The sequence below is a fragment of the Medicago sativa genome, chromosome 1 (genome assembly GCF_051527215.1).
Source record: "Medicago sativa cultivar Bolivia chromosome 1, Bolivia_mono, whole genome shotgun sequence".
Lineage (NCBI taxonomy): Eukaryota > Viridiplantae > Streptophyta > Magnoliopsida > Fabales > Fabaceae > Medicago > Medicago sativa.
Window position 1 is genome coordinate 57,399,633 of NC_140749.1, and position 14,234 is coordinate 57,413,866.

Genomic DNA, 14,234 nt, shown 5'->3' on the forward strand with positions numbered 1-14,234 from the left:
GTGCTTCCAAAGATAATGACAACTGGTGACCTGCCTGTCAAAGATATAATGAAGGAGTTGAGGAGGAAACATTCAGTGGGTGTATCTTTTCATGTAGCTTGGAAGGGAAAGAAAATGGCTAAAGAAATCATTGAAGGTGATGCTAGGAAACAATATACTCTGCTTTGGAGGTATGCTGCTGAGTTGCACAGAGTTTCATTGGGAAATACCCTGAAAATTAATGTGGAGAGAACACTGTTAACAAATCAACCAAGATTCAGCAAGTTTTACTTCTGCTTTGAAGGATGTAAAAAAGGTTTTTTGAGTGGATGTAGGCCTTTCATTGGAGTGGATGGATGTCATCTGAAAACTATGTATGGAGGAATACTACTGGTTGCTGTTGGAAGAGATGCAAATGATCAGTATTACCCATTGGCTTTTGGAGTGGTTGAGAATGAGACCAATGATGCTTGGAGGTGGTTCTTGACATTGCTACTTGATGATATTGGCACTGACAGGAGATGGGTCTTTATATCAGACCAACAGAAGGTATTAATGATATTTATTCTAATTTTTACTTATGTTTTGGTTTCTTATGTGTACTTATGTGTTTGATATTCATCCAGGGATTGATTCCAGTTTTAGAAGAATGGTCTGACAGACTTGAACATAGATTGTGTTTGAGACATCTATATGCTAACTTTAAGAAGAAGTTTGGAGGAGGGACCCTGATTAGAGACTTGATGATGGGTGTAGCAAAGGCAACATATTTCCAAGGTATTTTCATAATTTGCTTTTCCTGAATATAGTTGAGTTTTAATAGTTGAACATAGTTGAGTTTTAATAGTTGAACATAGTTGAATATAGTTGAACATAGTTGAGTTTTAATTTTTTTTTCTTTTCCTGAATAAAGCATGGGAGGCAAAGATGAATGAGCTGAAGAAGGTTGATCATGCTGCATGGGAATGGCTGAGAGGTCACAACCCTAAATTATGGTGTAAGCATGCCTTCTCTTACTATCCCAAGTGTGATGTGCTCATGAATAATATATCTGAGTCTTTTAATGCAACAATCTTGTTAGCTAGGGACAAACCAATACTAACAATGGCTGAATGGGTTAGAACTTATATTATGAATAGGATAACAACCCTTAGAGAGAAACTTAGTAGATGGGAACAAAATATTATGCCTATGCCTAAGAAAAGACTAAATACTGAGATACAAAAGGCTGGTAATTGGATTGCAACTTTGGGAAATGGTGAGGAGTTTGAGGTTGAAATGATTGGTGGTGGGCATAGATTTATTGTGGACATGAAGAAAAGAACCTGTACTTGTAATTTTTGGGAGCTTGTAGGTATACCTTGCAGACATGTCATTGTTGCAATGGCTAAGACAGACCAAAACCCAGAGGACTATGTTTCTGAATGGTATACTAGGAGCAAGTATGAAGCATGTTATTCATTTAATGTTAGTGCTATAAATGGTCAAGACATGTGGCCTGAAGTTCAATGTGAGGAGATGCTTCCACCTGTGTACAACAAAGGACCAGGAAGACCTAAGAAACTAAGGAGGAGAGAGCCTGATGAGCCAGCAAAATCATGTGGGAAATTTAGCAGAAGTTTTAGTAAGTACAAGTGCACAAAATGTGGAAGCTCTGGTCACAATGCTAGAGGTTGCAAAAGTCAGACAGTGAACCCTGAAGCACAAAAGAGAAAGGTATTTTACTGTTGTTACCTTATTGATCATATTCCTTGTTAGTTTATTTATAACTATATGGATTTATGCTTTTACAGAAGAGACAACCAAAGAAGCAAATGCAAAACCAACAACAAAGTGTTCAAGTCTCTCAAGACCAGTCTGCTCAACATGAAACACAAAGTGCTGAAGCAAGTCAAAGTGGAGGGACCAATCCAGTCAATCCAATTCAAAGGAAGGTAATTTGTTTATTATATGCTACTAATTTGTTTATTATGTGCTACTAAATTGCTTAGTATATGCTCATGTATCTTCACTTTGACAGAGAAAAACATCAACTGAAGGAAATCAAACACAAGCTACTGAAGGCAGTTATAGTGTTGGTACTGGATCAACAAACACTGAGGTGGGGGCAAATGAGAGTAAGAAAAGGAAGCTGGTCAAATCTGCTAAGTTGACAGGTAAATTCAAACCACCTGCACAGTCTCTTCCTTCCAGACCAGTTAAAGGTCCAGTCACAAAACCAACAGTTGCATTTATGTCAACCTACATGAAACCAAATTCATCCACAACTGTCAACCCCACTGCAGAGGTTAACACCAATGTTAACACCATTGCTCCAACCTCCAAAACTGTTGTGAAACCAAATACAGTAGTCCACACAAATGTTCAGACTGCCCCAAACACAAACATATTCATTAACCCATCTGCAACTGTCAACACAACAGTCAACAGTACACAAAACCATTGTCAAACTTATGTCAAGCCATACACCATTGTCAAAACAATTATCCAACTTGTCTTAAAGCAAAAAGGTCCACCACCCAATCCAACGAAACCATCATCTAACAAGGTTAGGAGAAGTGGTAGGAATGTTTGGAAAAAAAATGCTAACTTGAAAGGGCCTGGAAAAGCAATAGATGATCCAATTGAAGTGGAAGATGATGTTAAGGATGCTGAGACACAACCTGCTACAACAACATCTACTGATGCTACAAAAGCTGCTGGTGATGCTAAAGATGGATCCTGTCTAGGCCTCTTGAAAAAAATTGACACAATTAAATATGTTTAATTGGCCTATCAGTGTTTTGATGCTGTCTGTTTTGGTGTAATATGTGGCTTGGACCAATTTATCTACTATATATTGGCTTTGACATTGATTATTTAGCTTAGCCATCTTTTGATGTTAATGTATGGCTTAGACCTTAATTATTTAGCTTAGCCATCTTTTGATGTTAATGTATGGCTTAGACCTTAATGTTTCTTCTTTTGATGACAATGTATGGCTTAGACCTTAATGTTTCTTCTTTTGATTACAATGTATGGCTTAGACCTTAATGCTTCTATTTAAATGTTATGCTTCTTTTGAAGACAATATATGACTTACACTATCTTTTTTTACACTTTGTTGCAATCATGAGATACACCATATTTTGATTATGTAAAAACACAAGCTTAAACACTTTGTTGCAATCACATTACAATTCATATAGATTGAAATACAACACACAGTCATTGATATTAAATTACAACACTTAACAACTTAAACACTTAATAACTTAAAGCATAAAGCCTAAACAAACACTACCAAATTCATCTGAATAAACACATTCATTACATAACAACCAACTAGAACCCTAACTTAAACAACTAACAGAGCAATCCACATTCATCACTTTCTTGCATAAAACACACAAAAGAGGACACAACTTGCCACCATAATCCACTTCAGCCATTCCACTTTCTGTTTCTCAGCTAACAACTTCTTCTTCCACTTCTCTTTCTTCAAGTCATAAATTCCTTCCATAACTTCAACACAATTACACTTATTTTGTTTAGACTCCACTTCTTCCTCAACTGGCCTCCTAGACGTCTCTGCCATCCTAGATGTCACAACAACCATTGGCCTTGTACCCGGATCTAGCTCATCATCCCAGACCAACAAACCGCAAGTTTTTTTTTCATCCAATTGCGACACTTCCAAAACCGACGTCCAGGATTCGCACTTGTGTTGGACATGTAGATGACCATGGGCAACTCACAACGGCACAGTGGGAGCATTCCACGGGAAGTTTCGAAATTACCGTAATAAGATCCATACGAGTACCCTGTACTGGTGTTACCTGTTGACATTTGCAAACTGAAGCAGAACTGAGATGAGGTGAGGGATTAACAGTGAAAGCTTCGATGGAGAAGAAGAGTTGGAGGCTTCGATGGAGAAGAAGAGTTGGAGGAAGAAGAGTTTTAGGGATTAACAGTTCAGCTTCGATGGAGAATATGAGGGAAAGAAGAAAAGATGGAGGCAGGAGCAAACAAGAAGAAAAGATGGTGGTGGATATGGAACAGATCTGGAATTGGTGGTGGTGGAAGAAAAGAAGAGAGGAAAGAAGAGGAAAGAAGAACGAAGAGGAAAGAAGAGAGGAAAGAAGAGGAAAGAGGAGGGAAAGAAGAAAAGAAGAAGAGAGGGGCAAAAATGTCATTGCCCCGCCCCACAGCTGACGTGTCCTGACACAAATCCATTAAACACATGCCACGTCACTAATTACCCTCCACCTCAGCAAAATTTTGTAATTAGGATGAAATCTCAAATGATTAATAATTACAGGGACAAGATGGGATGATTAGTAAGCTCAGGGACGAAAATTCAAATGACCCTTAATTACAGGGACGAAAAGCATATTTTACCCTATTTTTTAATTACAAAGTGGACTGAAGCTTGGTATTTCTAACATTTTAATCTCAACCCTTAGATTTGTTTTTGCTACATGTCATACATCTATGCATTCATTAAAAAGAAGTAAATGGAGCAAACCTAAATGAAAAGCTAAACTCTATTTAAAAATGAAATAATAATGTATTTCAATCCGCATACTAGAACAAAACATACTTATGTAATTTGAAACCCTTGCTCTGATATTAATTTTTTATGAAGTTAATTTACGATTAATTAACATAACCAACGATGCAAACTAGAAACTTGACAATTCTAAAGAAAGAGAAATTTAAATCAAATCAAATAAGAAAAATGGAGTGGGTTTTAAACAAATATACATGTGTTTTCATTATAGTTTCCATCACTATTTTTCAATTAACGGTTATACATCTGCAATTTACCCATTTAAAATTTAGAAATATCCCTAGCAAATAGTATACGTGTATTGGATCATGATTCTAAGGGATTTTAAAAGACTTTTTTATCATGAAAAAGTCTTGTGGTATTCAATCAAGACTCTTTCCAATTTAAAAAAAGTCTTGTGTTATTCAATCAAGATTCTTTGTCATTTAAAAAAAGTCTTGTGGTATTCAATCAAGACTCTTAATCACTTAAAAAAAGTCTAGTGGTATTCAAAATCATTCAAATTTCGAAGGATTGTTTAATAAATCAGATTTTGATGGATTTTGTGGGATTTTCTAGTGAAATTTTAGCATGAAAAAGTCTTTCATGAAAACATGAGATTTCTTAAGATTGTTTTTTTCTTTTAAGATTTTACTATCTCTCCCTTTCTCTCCTGCCTTATCTCTTACTCTCATTTCCTCCCTCCCCCCTCTCTCTCCCTCTCTCTCTCTCTCTCTCTCTCTCTCTCTCTCTCTCTCTCTCTTCCTCTCTTCCTCTCTCTCTCTCTCTCTCTCTAGCTCTCCTGTAAAAAATAAAGTAAAATAAATAAAAGAGTCTTTATTGAGATTTTGTGAAAGAGAGTTTGTTATGATATTTTTTCAATTATTTCTTAAAATTCATAAAATATGTTGAAATCTCTTGAAATCCATAAAATCATTTCAAATCCTTTAAAATCTTATGAATTAAATCCATTGAAATCCTTAATAGTCTTTTAAAATCATCAAAGTCATCAAAATCCTGCAAAGTCTTTTAAAATCCTCAAGACTTTTTTAAACAAAAATTGTCCTTTAAAATCCTAATCCAATACACATTGCAAACACAAATTGCATCATCGTCTAAAAAAAAAAGTACATTTCAATGTCAATAATAGAGAAAAGAGTATATTAGCTTTTTAGTTCAACTGTGCGCAACGATTATAGGTACGGGTAATTAGGTACTTAGCGGGTACGGGTATTGAAGTTGTTATCCACAAGAGTACGGGTATTCTTTTAAACTGTGGATACGAGCATGGGTACTATATTTCTCAAAGGTTTAGATACTTCTGAATATGTTTGGATTTCCGTAGAAAACTCGCATATCCAAACGTTGTTTGCAATGAAAATTCAAACACGCCCCTTGCTATTTTGTACCTGCTCCCTTGTTAAGGGAATCCAAAAGTGCACCTTGCTCTGTGAGCACATAAATCTTATGGAGAGGATCAATCTGAGGACTCTATTCCCAGATGCTGAAACATCTTTTGCATTCACTCTTTAGGTGAGACAAATTAATTGGAAGAGAGCAGATAGCATCAACTCAATTGTATATCAACTATGCTCTGTGTCACAAAAGAAAAGAGTCACGAATATCAGACAAATGAGAAAATTTTCAACCGCCTTTTGATGGAAAATACATGTCAATGTTCAATGATATTATTTCGTTTATGGAACCGTTTGACATCAAGCGATTTTTTTTTCTTTTCATGTAGCTTTATAAGATTAGATATCTACACAAGTTGAACTGAAATCACACAAATAACATTGACATTAATCCAACTAAGAAATGAAACAAGAGGCTGGCTTGCTATATGCCTCATTCTTTCAGCCAAACAATTCGAGCAAAACAAGTGTATCTCTGAAAGACTAACATTCCTGAAAGGGATGGCAAGTTGCAATTACGAGAGCGAGCCATGCTATCATTATCATAACATAGCCAATACATAGTTCATAATAACAACAGTGTAGACTGGTGGAAATAGAGCCTGAAGCTTAGCTTGGCCATGCAACATAAAGTGAAAAGGAAAAAGTGTTTGAAGAATTTGTATTAACAACAGATACACAATGGAAAGAAAATGGAACATATAGGATATTCATACTCATTAACTAGTAAAAATACAAAGATTTCTACTGTTTGGCACTGTGGAAAGGTTAGCATGTTTTGAAACCTTTATTTAAAACCTTTAAACCCTAAGGATGTGTTTGGATTGAGGGTTTAGGAGGGGAAGGGAGGGGAGAGTTTACTTTTCTTTTGTAAATAATGGACTATAAAACATGTTTTTCTAGAATAAATTATGTGTGATTGAATTATTATATGATCGTTTATCATGTTAATATGTTAACCTTTTAAAAAATATTTCATAGTGTCCGTAATTTAAAGATGAAAAGTAAACCCTCCCCTCCCCTCCCCTCCTAAACCCTCCATCCAAACAGACCCTAAGAAGCAAAAAAAACTATACATGATTTTGTAATCGTTAACTCTTTACTTCAACGATTTAACTACGTTCCTAAATGTTAGTTTTTTTCCTCACATTAACCATGATATAGATTCCATAAAAAGTTCAACTGAATCTAAATTATCTAGTAGAGTTAAAGGACTGGCAACAGTTAAGTGACAACAGGCAAGAGGGAGGAGGGCAGCATGATATTCAGAAACTGATTAAAAGCTTTATACATATACACAGACAAACCAAGTGTTTTTGTTTTGCTATTGGCCTAGTGGCCAACACATACTAAAATAAAAGCACGCATAGGGAGTGAGAAGTGTGGTGACCCGGATTTGAACCTGGAATTCAGCATAAAATGTCCTCACAGCCAAACCGCTAAGTTGTAACAACGATGACAAAGACAAACCAAGTTGACAACAGCGCAATATGATTTCAGCAATATCTAAATATATTTAGTTATATGAGCTAACAAAAGTAATATACATGACCATGTAACATGTTCAGAATAAAAACAATCCAGATTCCCATATTTTTTTCTCTGTTTTTTTTATTCTATCCATCAAATAGTGTGGAATTGTGGATCAATAAGATTCTTTTCTGTTTGCATTACAATAAGGGAATTTTTCCAAATATTCAACTCAAATGCAGAAGGCCTTTATATGGACTCTAAACTTACCAAGTACATAGCTGTTGTAGTAAAAAAATCACATTGAAAAGCTTCATACATTTTCTGGCTCACTATAATTGTATGTTATATTTAGTCACCAAAAACTGACCTGTAGATTGTCATATGAAGCACTGATACGAGCATCGGACATGACACTAACACTTCGACACCAGTAATAATTTGAGACAATAGAATAATTTAACGTAGCCACGTATCTTGATATCGTGTCAGACACTAACATGTATTGGACACCGGACACACCTTCAAACTGAAGTTTTGGGGCTACATAAAGCTACCAATAGTCCCCACATGAGCAAACCCCTTCATTAAAATGGTGAAAGCGATTTGCGTCCCGAACAATTATGGACCTTTTCATAACTTCTGATACCATCTTACAAAACGTGTGACAATCACCACAGACTCTCAGATTTTTAGAGATCCTAATAGGATCACCCTTGTTTGGGATGGCAATTAAGCCAAATGCAATAGCAAGCTTTTCACTGTGTGTATACAACATTTCTTTCTTAACTTCCTCCTCAACATCTTGCAACACAAATTCTGTATCAGGTACATAACCAACCATCTTCAACTTCTTAATTACGCTAGTCAACATTTCATAGATCTCCTTCGATTGAGGATGAGATCTATCTCCAACACTAAACTGATATGTTTTGTTATCTACTTCGATCCATGTCCATCCAGGAACTTTTTTCAGCTTCCTCTGTGTCATCAAATCCCTAAATTCTGCCACTTTTTCCCACTTACCGGCTTTTGCATAAATATTAGATAGTAATACATAAACCCCTGGATTTTTTGGCTGTAGTTCAAGTAGAGACTCGGCTACCTTTTCTGCCAATTCCATGTTCCCATGAACTCTACATGCTCCAAGCAAAGCACTCCACAGCCTCTCGTCTTTTTCAACATTCATGGTCTCAACCAATTTCAATGCCTCGTCTAGCCTCCCGGCACGTCCAAGAAGATCAACCACACAAGTATAATGTTTGACATCAGGTCTAACACCATAATCTCTCCACATCAAATCGAAGAAGTGAAGACCCTCGTTGGTCAATCCTGAATGACTAAAAGCATATAAGAGGGAGACAAAGGTTATCCTATTCGGCGAAATTCCACAGCTCAACATCATATGAAACAAGTCCAGAGCTTCTTTCCCCTTCCCATGATATCCATAAGCAGCAATCATGGCACTCCATGAAATAACATTTTTCTCTTTCATCCTATCGAAAACCTCTCTTGCAGAGTCAACACATCCACACTTAGCATACATATCAATCATCGCAGTCCCTAATATAACATCCAAAGACAAACCATTCCCACAAATATACTCATTAACAAACCTAGCCCTATGCATAGCCCCCAATTTCGCACAAGCATTAACAACCGTCACCATAGCAACCTTATCAGGAACAAACCCTTCTTCCCTCATCCGATCAAACAAAACCAACGACTCATACGCATCACAATCCGCATAACAACCAATCATAACCGTCCACGTCACAAGATCCTTACTAACCATCACGTCAAACAACTTCCGAGCATCCTCAATCACCGCACACTTCGCATACATATCAACAAGCGTGGCACAAACAAAATGATCCAATACCAACCCATGTTTCAAAACCACATCATGAATCATTCGACCCATTTGAATATCCTTTCTATCCCTACAAGCTCTAATAACAAACGGCAAAGTGTAGTTATCTGGCGTAACATTACATCGAAGAATCTCCCTAAAGGTTGCATAGCAGTTTGTATAGTCACCAAGCTTGGCAAATCCACCAACCATGATACTCCAAGTTGTTGGGTCTCTTGTTGGCATTTCATCAAACAGGTAATGTGCATCGTTGATTGCTTTGTGTTGGATATAGAAGTTAAGGAGCTTGTTTGCAACAATGAGATTGTTGAATGTTCCGTTGATTAATGCGTTGGCGTGAACTTGTCTGATATGGAAAATGTTTCTGCATGTGTATAGAAGACGGATGCAAGACTCGGTTGCCATTCAGAATGAGAGTGTAAATAAACACCAAAGATAAATATATACAGATATATAATTTTTTTATCAATATTTTTTTTATCAATATATAATTTTTGAGTAATTAGCCAAATACCCCCCCGAAATTGCAAGGCGCGTCAATTACCCCCCTGTAGTTAACGAAATATCAATTACCCCCCCGAAATTGATAAACGTTAGTCAATTACCCCCCTCCGTTAATTTCCTCCATCCAACATGCTGATGTGGCAGTTAACTGCCCACGTGGCACTGCCGCATGGTCAGAAAAGGCATGCCACGTCAGAGGGGGGTAATTGACTATATTTTTTATTTTTTTTTTGAAATTTTTTTTTTTTTGAATATTTTTTTTTGAACAAAAATATGATTTTTTTTTTCCTTTTGAACAAAAATATGATTTTTCCTTGCAAATTTATGATAATTGATCACTACTATGAATCTTATTCCTTCTATATGCTAATTTATATGACTAATATATGCCACTGTCATTATTATCACTACTATATAATGTGCTTATACAGAGATAATTCTGTCATATAGATGTTCTATGCTTATACTGTCATTATACTGTTCTATGCTTATACTGTCATTATAGGTAGCATACTTAAATGATGATTTCACAGAGATAATTCTGTCATATAGTAGCATACCTTAGTCATAGATTATAAACTTAGACACTCATGCACCTAGACACTGCAGGCACCCAGACACTGCAGGCCGCAGAAACACGCCACCAGCCACAAACAGAACTAGCATAACAGGTTCTGTCAAAACATAAGCCCAAATAATTCAAATACAGGGGGGTTTTTGACCATTATTGATAAACTACAGGGGGTTTTTGACCATTATTGATAAACTACAGGGGGGTTTTTGACACGAACTTGTTGGAACAATAACAACACAAACAACTTAGAACAATAGCAGCACAAACAGCTTAGCATAATTGCCTCTTACATTTGTTTCCAATACACATAAAAAAATACTTAGAACAACAATACATATTTCATATAACTATTGTGAACCAAGAATTTTAATCAAAACTACCAACATACACAACAATACTATCATGTACTTCAATAAAAATCAACATGCAAAGCTTCCATTATCATTTTCATCATTATTAAGCCCTAAAGCAAGCTTCAATTCCCCCTCTTCTGTCCAAATCGAAACACACCATCAACTTCACATTATATAGTAGTGATAATAATGACAGTGGCATATATTAGTCATATAAATTAGCATATAGAAGGAATAAGATTCATAGTAGTGATCAATTATCATAAATTTGCAAGGAAGAATCATATTTTTGTTCAAAAAAAAAATTTCAAAAAAAAAAAATTTCAAAAATAAAATAAAAAATATACTCCCTCCGTCCCGGAATATCTGACTCATTTTCTAAAAAAAAGTGTCCCAAAATAACTGAGTCATTTCAATTTTCAATACAACTTTCATCATTCCCAATACAATATAACACCAAATAATACTACTTTTATCATTCCCAATACAATATATTCCACTTTCCCCTTTATTTATACATTTTTCTTAATCTGTGTGAAATGAGCCAAGGAGTCAGATAAATTGGGACGGAGGGAGTAGTCAATTACCCCCCTCTGACGTGGCATGCCTTTTCTGACCATGTGGCAGTGCCACGTGGGCAGTTAACTGCCACATCAGCATGTTGGATGGAGGAAATTAACGGAGGGGGGTAATTGACTAACGTTTATCAATTTCGGGGGGGTAATTGATATTTCGTTAACTACAGGGGGGTAATTGACGCGCCTTGCAATTTCGGGGGGGTATTTGGCTAATTACTCTATAATTTTTTTATCAATATTTTTTTTATCAATATATAAATATATAATATAATTTTTTTTTGTGGTGGCCGCGGTTCGAACCCCGGACCTTGCATATATTATGCATTGTCTATACCAACTGAGCTAAGCTCACGAGGACAAATATATAATATAATATAATGTGATAATATTGTTAGACCTTTCAAAAAATGATAATAATTTTTTTAGGGGAATAAATAATAATAATATTGTTAGACCTTTCAAAAAATAACTTTAATAATATTGTTAGTAAGATAAAGTCTTGAAATTGTTAGGTTGAACATGTTTGTATCTAGTTCAAATTCAGAACTTGAAAAAAAAAATTGATATTTCATCTTTATGATAAAGCATTTCCTAAAAAAATATGTATAATGAAGCATAAATAATTTTTTTAAAAATAAATATTTATGATGGTCCCAAAATAAATGGTAAAATAAAAACATGAAATGGTAGAAAAACAACAAGCTAATATCAAGGTATCATGAGTGTTCACCACCACAACAATAAGCTTTTGGTATCACGGTGGGTATATCATAATCGCCATGACCTATTGTGATTTGTTTTTTTGAAGAAGCTAAACTAGTCTATCCAAATTGGCATTTGGGAGAATCGAACCTAAGACCTTAAGGAGGAGCATACTCCAAGGTCTCAGGTCTATTGTGATTTTATAAAAACTGCATTTCGTAACTTCTAGAAAATCACTTCATAGTTTATATACAACATGATACCAAACATATGTTAAGAAGGTAAATTTGCTTGTTGAAACAAATAAATATTGCAACACATAAATAATTAAATCAAGTATTTGCTATTATTTACCAATTTTATTAGAATTTTTGTGAACTTAGATTTTAGTAAAAATAGAGCTCAAATGTGATTTAACTCGTTTTCATGACATAAAATCGTATAGTCGCAAAAGTTAAAGAGTAAACTCAAGAGTTTAACAATCTTGCTTCAAAACACAAACATAAGTTCAAGAGTTTCAGTTCATACATGGTTTGGTTTCGGATCCCACGGTCGTAAATATATGTATATTTATTTACATTTTTGTTAGAAGTTTTTTTTTTTTTAAGGAATATTTGTTAGAAGTTGGTACTCGGCATATAATTCAAAAAGATATCTTTTTCTTTTTAACAAAAAATATATCTTATTACCGACCTAAAAAAATATATCTAATTGAACATTTTTTAAGAGTATACTTTAGCAAGTTCCGTAACTACGATGATGTATGAACATTTGACGTGTTAGGGATTAGGATGCGGGTTTGAATTCGTAATTTCTCATTTCTAAATAATTAGTGAGTGTTTGGATACGCTCCAAGACTCCGCCACCATGCATTTATGAGGCCTTTTATTGTTAAAACAAAAAGCTACATTTTGTATAGTTTGGGAGACGCGCGCCCAAGCCTTGTTTCACCGTGGTTCCAAACATGACCTTAGTGTATGCCCAAGCCTTGTTTACGGCACCCAACAGTGGTGGTCATGCCCTCTTGTTTGTTTGGGTATTGGCTAATGGTGCCTCTTGTGGTTGGTTTGTTTTGTTGTAAACTCTTGGTTCCTTTTGCAATCACTTAGGCACTCCTTGTGCTTTTGGGATTGCTATGTTATATAATTTCATTTTGGCTTGTTCAAAAAAAAAATGACCTTAGTGTATGTCATTTTTGCCGCTAGACTTTTTGAAAGAAAAAAATATCTAAAAAAAAATAAAAAATATTAGCAAAAGTTAAACTCAATCAAACATGTAAGAATGGAATTTCAAATGTTTTTTTAATGGAATTTCATATTTGTTTTGTGAAGGAAATGGAATTTCATAAGTTGGTGGTGATGAAAATTGTGATTTGTAGGAGACTTATACTCCAAATCTCATTTTTACAAATGTGCACTGAAAATACATTTTTAATTGAGATCTTAACCATGACATGTTGAGAATTGATTTGTTAATGCCACCCAATTATAATTTTATACAGAAACATCTTATTCCACATATCTCAAACATCAGTACGTGTCCCAATGCTATTCTACCGTAAAAATTCAGAAGCAACGGAGCTGAGTTTTAAAATTACTTTCATTTTTGCTACCGCGCCGTAGGACCAATATATGATAAGACAATTTTAGAGCAAATTATACACTTTATTGTATACAAATTATATTTTTCAAGTTAATTTGAATCACACTAGGTTGAATTTCTTGTTCATAGTCCATAATGTAATAAACAATCAGTTTACTGTATACACTTTATTTGATGGTATTCGGGATAGACAGGAGTCGATTCAGAATCATTTCTGCAAAAAAGATTTAAAAACTCCGAAATTTTCACCAACAATCTATTCACCTCTTCTAGATTGAGACCATACGTCTAATACCTCTTTTAAAAATGAGGGTTACATTATGCACCTTGTACCGATTTATGGTTGTTGTATGGGGGGTGGCATGGAGTTTGTAGTATAGGAAGATTGATCACAACAAGGGTGTAAAGGCTGCCACCTACGATACTCAGTGTTCATCGTAAATATTGAAAGGTATAATGCTTGTGTAGATTAACATTATCTGTTTCAAAAATTATAACAGTAAAATATAAAAATATTTTTCCTTTAAAAATATTGAAAGGTAGAATGCTTATGTAGATTACCATTATCTGTTATGCTTATGTGTTTATCAAATGAATGATGGGAAAGAACAAAATTTAGCAACATGCGGATGTTGCAAAATATACACTGCAGC

The 14,234-nt window shown here is 34.9% G+C and overlaps 1 protein-coding gene and 1 pseudogene across 3 annotated transcripts; one reads left to right on the forward strand and one right to left on the reverse strand.

Annotated features, from left to right (window-relative positions):
- Positions 1–2,913, forward strand: LOC146955694 (uncharacterized). Its single transcript, XM_085748948.1, has 5 exons — positions 1–528; positions 606–756; positions 893–1,695; positions 1,773–1,913; positions 2,000–2,913. Exons 1-5 carry the CDS (start codon positions 16–18, stop codon positions 2,744–2,746), a joined length of 2,355 nt encoding a protein of 784 aa, XP_085605074.1. The 5' UTR covers positions 1–15; the 3' UTR covers positions 2,747–2,913.
- A 1,914-nt stretch (positions 2,914–4,827) lies between these two features.
- LOC146955695 (pentatricopeptide repeat-containing protein At2g03880, mitochondrial pseudogene) lies at positions 4,828–9,709 on the reverse strand (annotated as a pseudogene). 2 transcript variants are annotated; one of them, XR_015017543.1, is made up of 2 exons: positions 7,766–9,709; positions 4,828–6,104 (listed from the first exon to the last, which is right to left on the reverse strand). The product of XR_015017543.1 is annotated as a pentatricopeptide repeat-containing protein At2g03880, mitochondrial pseudogene, transcript variant X2 (transcript). The 2 variants fall into 2 exon arrangements; XR_015017542.1 differs by lacking the exon at positions 4,828–6,104 and having other exon boundaries at positions 7,566–9,709.
- Between the last annotated feature and the right edge of the window lie 4,525 nt (positions 9,710–14,234).